General features: G+C 35.3%; 1 protein-coding gene across 1 annotated transcript; it reads left to right on the top strand.

Annotated features, from left to right (window-relative positions):
• The first annotated feature begins 20 nt into the window (after positions 1 to 20).
• LOC109593003 (high-affinity hexose transporter HXT6-like) lies at positions 21 to 1151 on the top strand. Its single transcript, XM_020008276.1, has 5 exons — positions 21 to 183; positions 544 to 601; positions 655 to 751; positions 902 to 943; positions 1028 to 1151. The coding sequence occupies exons 1-5, from the start codon at positions 79 to 81 to the stop codon at positions 1149 to 1151; spliced, it is 426 nt and encodes a 141-aa protein (XP_019863835.1). The 5' UTR covers positions 21 to 78.
• Positions 1152 to 1384: the final 233 nt, after the last annotated feature.

The following is a 1384-nucleotide window of genomic DNA, read 5'->3' on the forward strand; positions in this document are numbered from 1 at the left end:
ATTCATTATGATACATGTACCTCTCTCACAATCTATTCGTACTGTCATGTGATTAGTGTCATTAATGGAGTCAAGGATATGGATGGATTCCGCCGTACAATGAACCTGTCATTGGTAAAGGATGAACAGAGCAATGGGTCACTTAACTGTGGGGGTACAGACACCAACGAGAATGCACTACTGGTTAGTCTAATGGAGAGAGAAAGAGAGTTGAGATTTGGAGAATGCTACGTGTGTTGGGGGCAGTTTTGGAGTGGGTAAAATTTTGCGTATTTACCAAATTGGGTCATATTTTCTAAAATAAAACTCTATGATTTCAGCAGCAAATTAAGAGCTACAAAATTGAACATCTCCAAAATTGCCTGCTACATTATATATTAATTGATGGTAAATTTTGGTAATATTATATCATGATCTATACACTTCCATTTTCTCTTCTCCTTCCCTCTCTTTTATTTTCTCTATTCTCATACCTTTTACCCATCTCTCCCTTTCCCTCTCTCTCTTTCTCTCTCTCCCCCTCTCCTCTCTATTCTTATACAGGGTCTGGTAGTGTCCTTATTTTCCATTGGTTGTTTTATTGGTGCTTTAGTCTCTGGAGGTACATTACAAATCATGTGATAATCATGTGACATGTGCGTCATTATTTTGTAGCATTGTCTGATCCAATTGGTCGGAAGCTATCAATCATTGTGGGTGGAGTAGTCTTTTTTATTGGTGGTGCCTTACAAGCATCTTCTTTTAATTTATGGTAATACTATTTTGTGTACATTATATATTGAAATTGTATTGATTAGATGTATTATGCATGTACATGTAAAATTAGACCTTTTTCCTTATTGTACATGTACATGGATGCCTCTTTTATCTTTGTTTATTTTCTCCTTCCTTGTCTCTCCAGGATGGTATTGGTTGGTCGAATGGTTGCTGGGATTGGTGTAGGGTAAGTCCTCACATTACATGTGTACATGTACATGTAATATCAACGCATTTTAGAAACCTTTTTCTCTTTATATTATTCATGTAGTATATTGAGTATGATTGTTCCTGTATATAATGCTGAGCTGGCACCAAAGACTTTAAGAGGAAGGCTAGTCTCACTGAACCAGCTCTTCATCACAGCCGGCATAATGGTAATAATAATAAATTAATAATCAAGAGTACATATAATAATAATGATAATGATACCTACAGTATTCTCTTGTTAATAATAGTTAGATTTAGATTAGTAATGAGTTAATGACATACTCTAATTCCAAACACACTTTCCTAGTTGTGACACTTTACTGTTCTTAACTTTATTAATGGTTCTTGAATATTTGTCCTTATTCTATTCCTTTTAATTTATCCCCACCTCTCTCTCTCTCTCTCCCTCCCTCTCTCT

The sequence above is a fragment of the Amphimedon queenslandica genome, unplaced genomic scaffold (assembly GCF_000090795.2).
Source record: "Amphimedon queenslandica unplaced genomic scaffold, v1.1 AMPQUscaffold_3218_Cont24783, whole genome shotgun sequence".
Lineage (NCBI taxonomy): Eukaryota > Metazoa > Porifera > Demospongiae > Haplosclerida > Niphatidae > Amphimedon > Amphimedon queenslandica.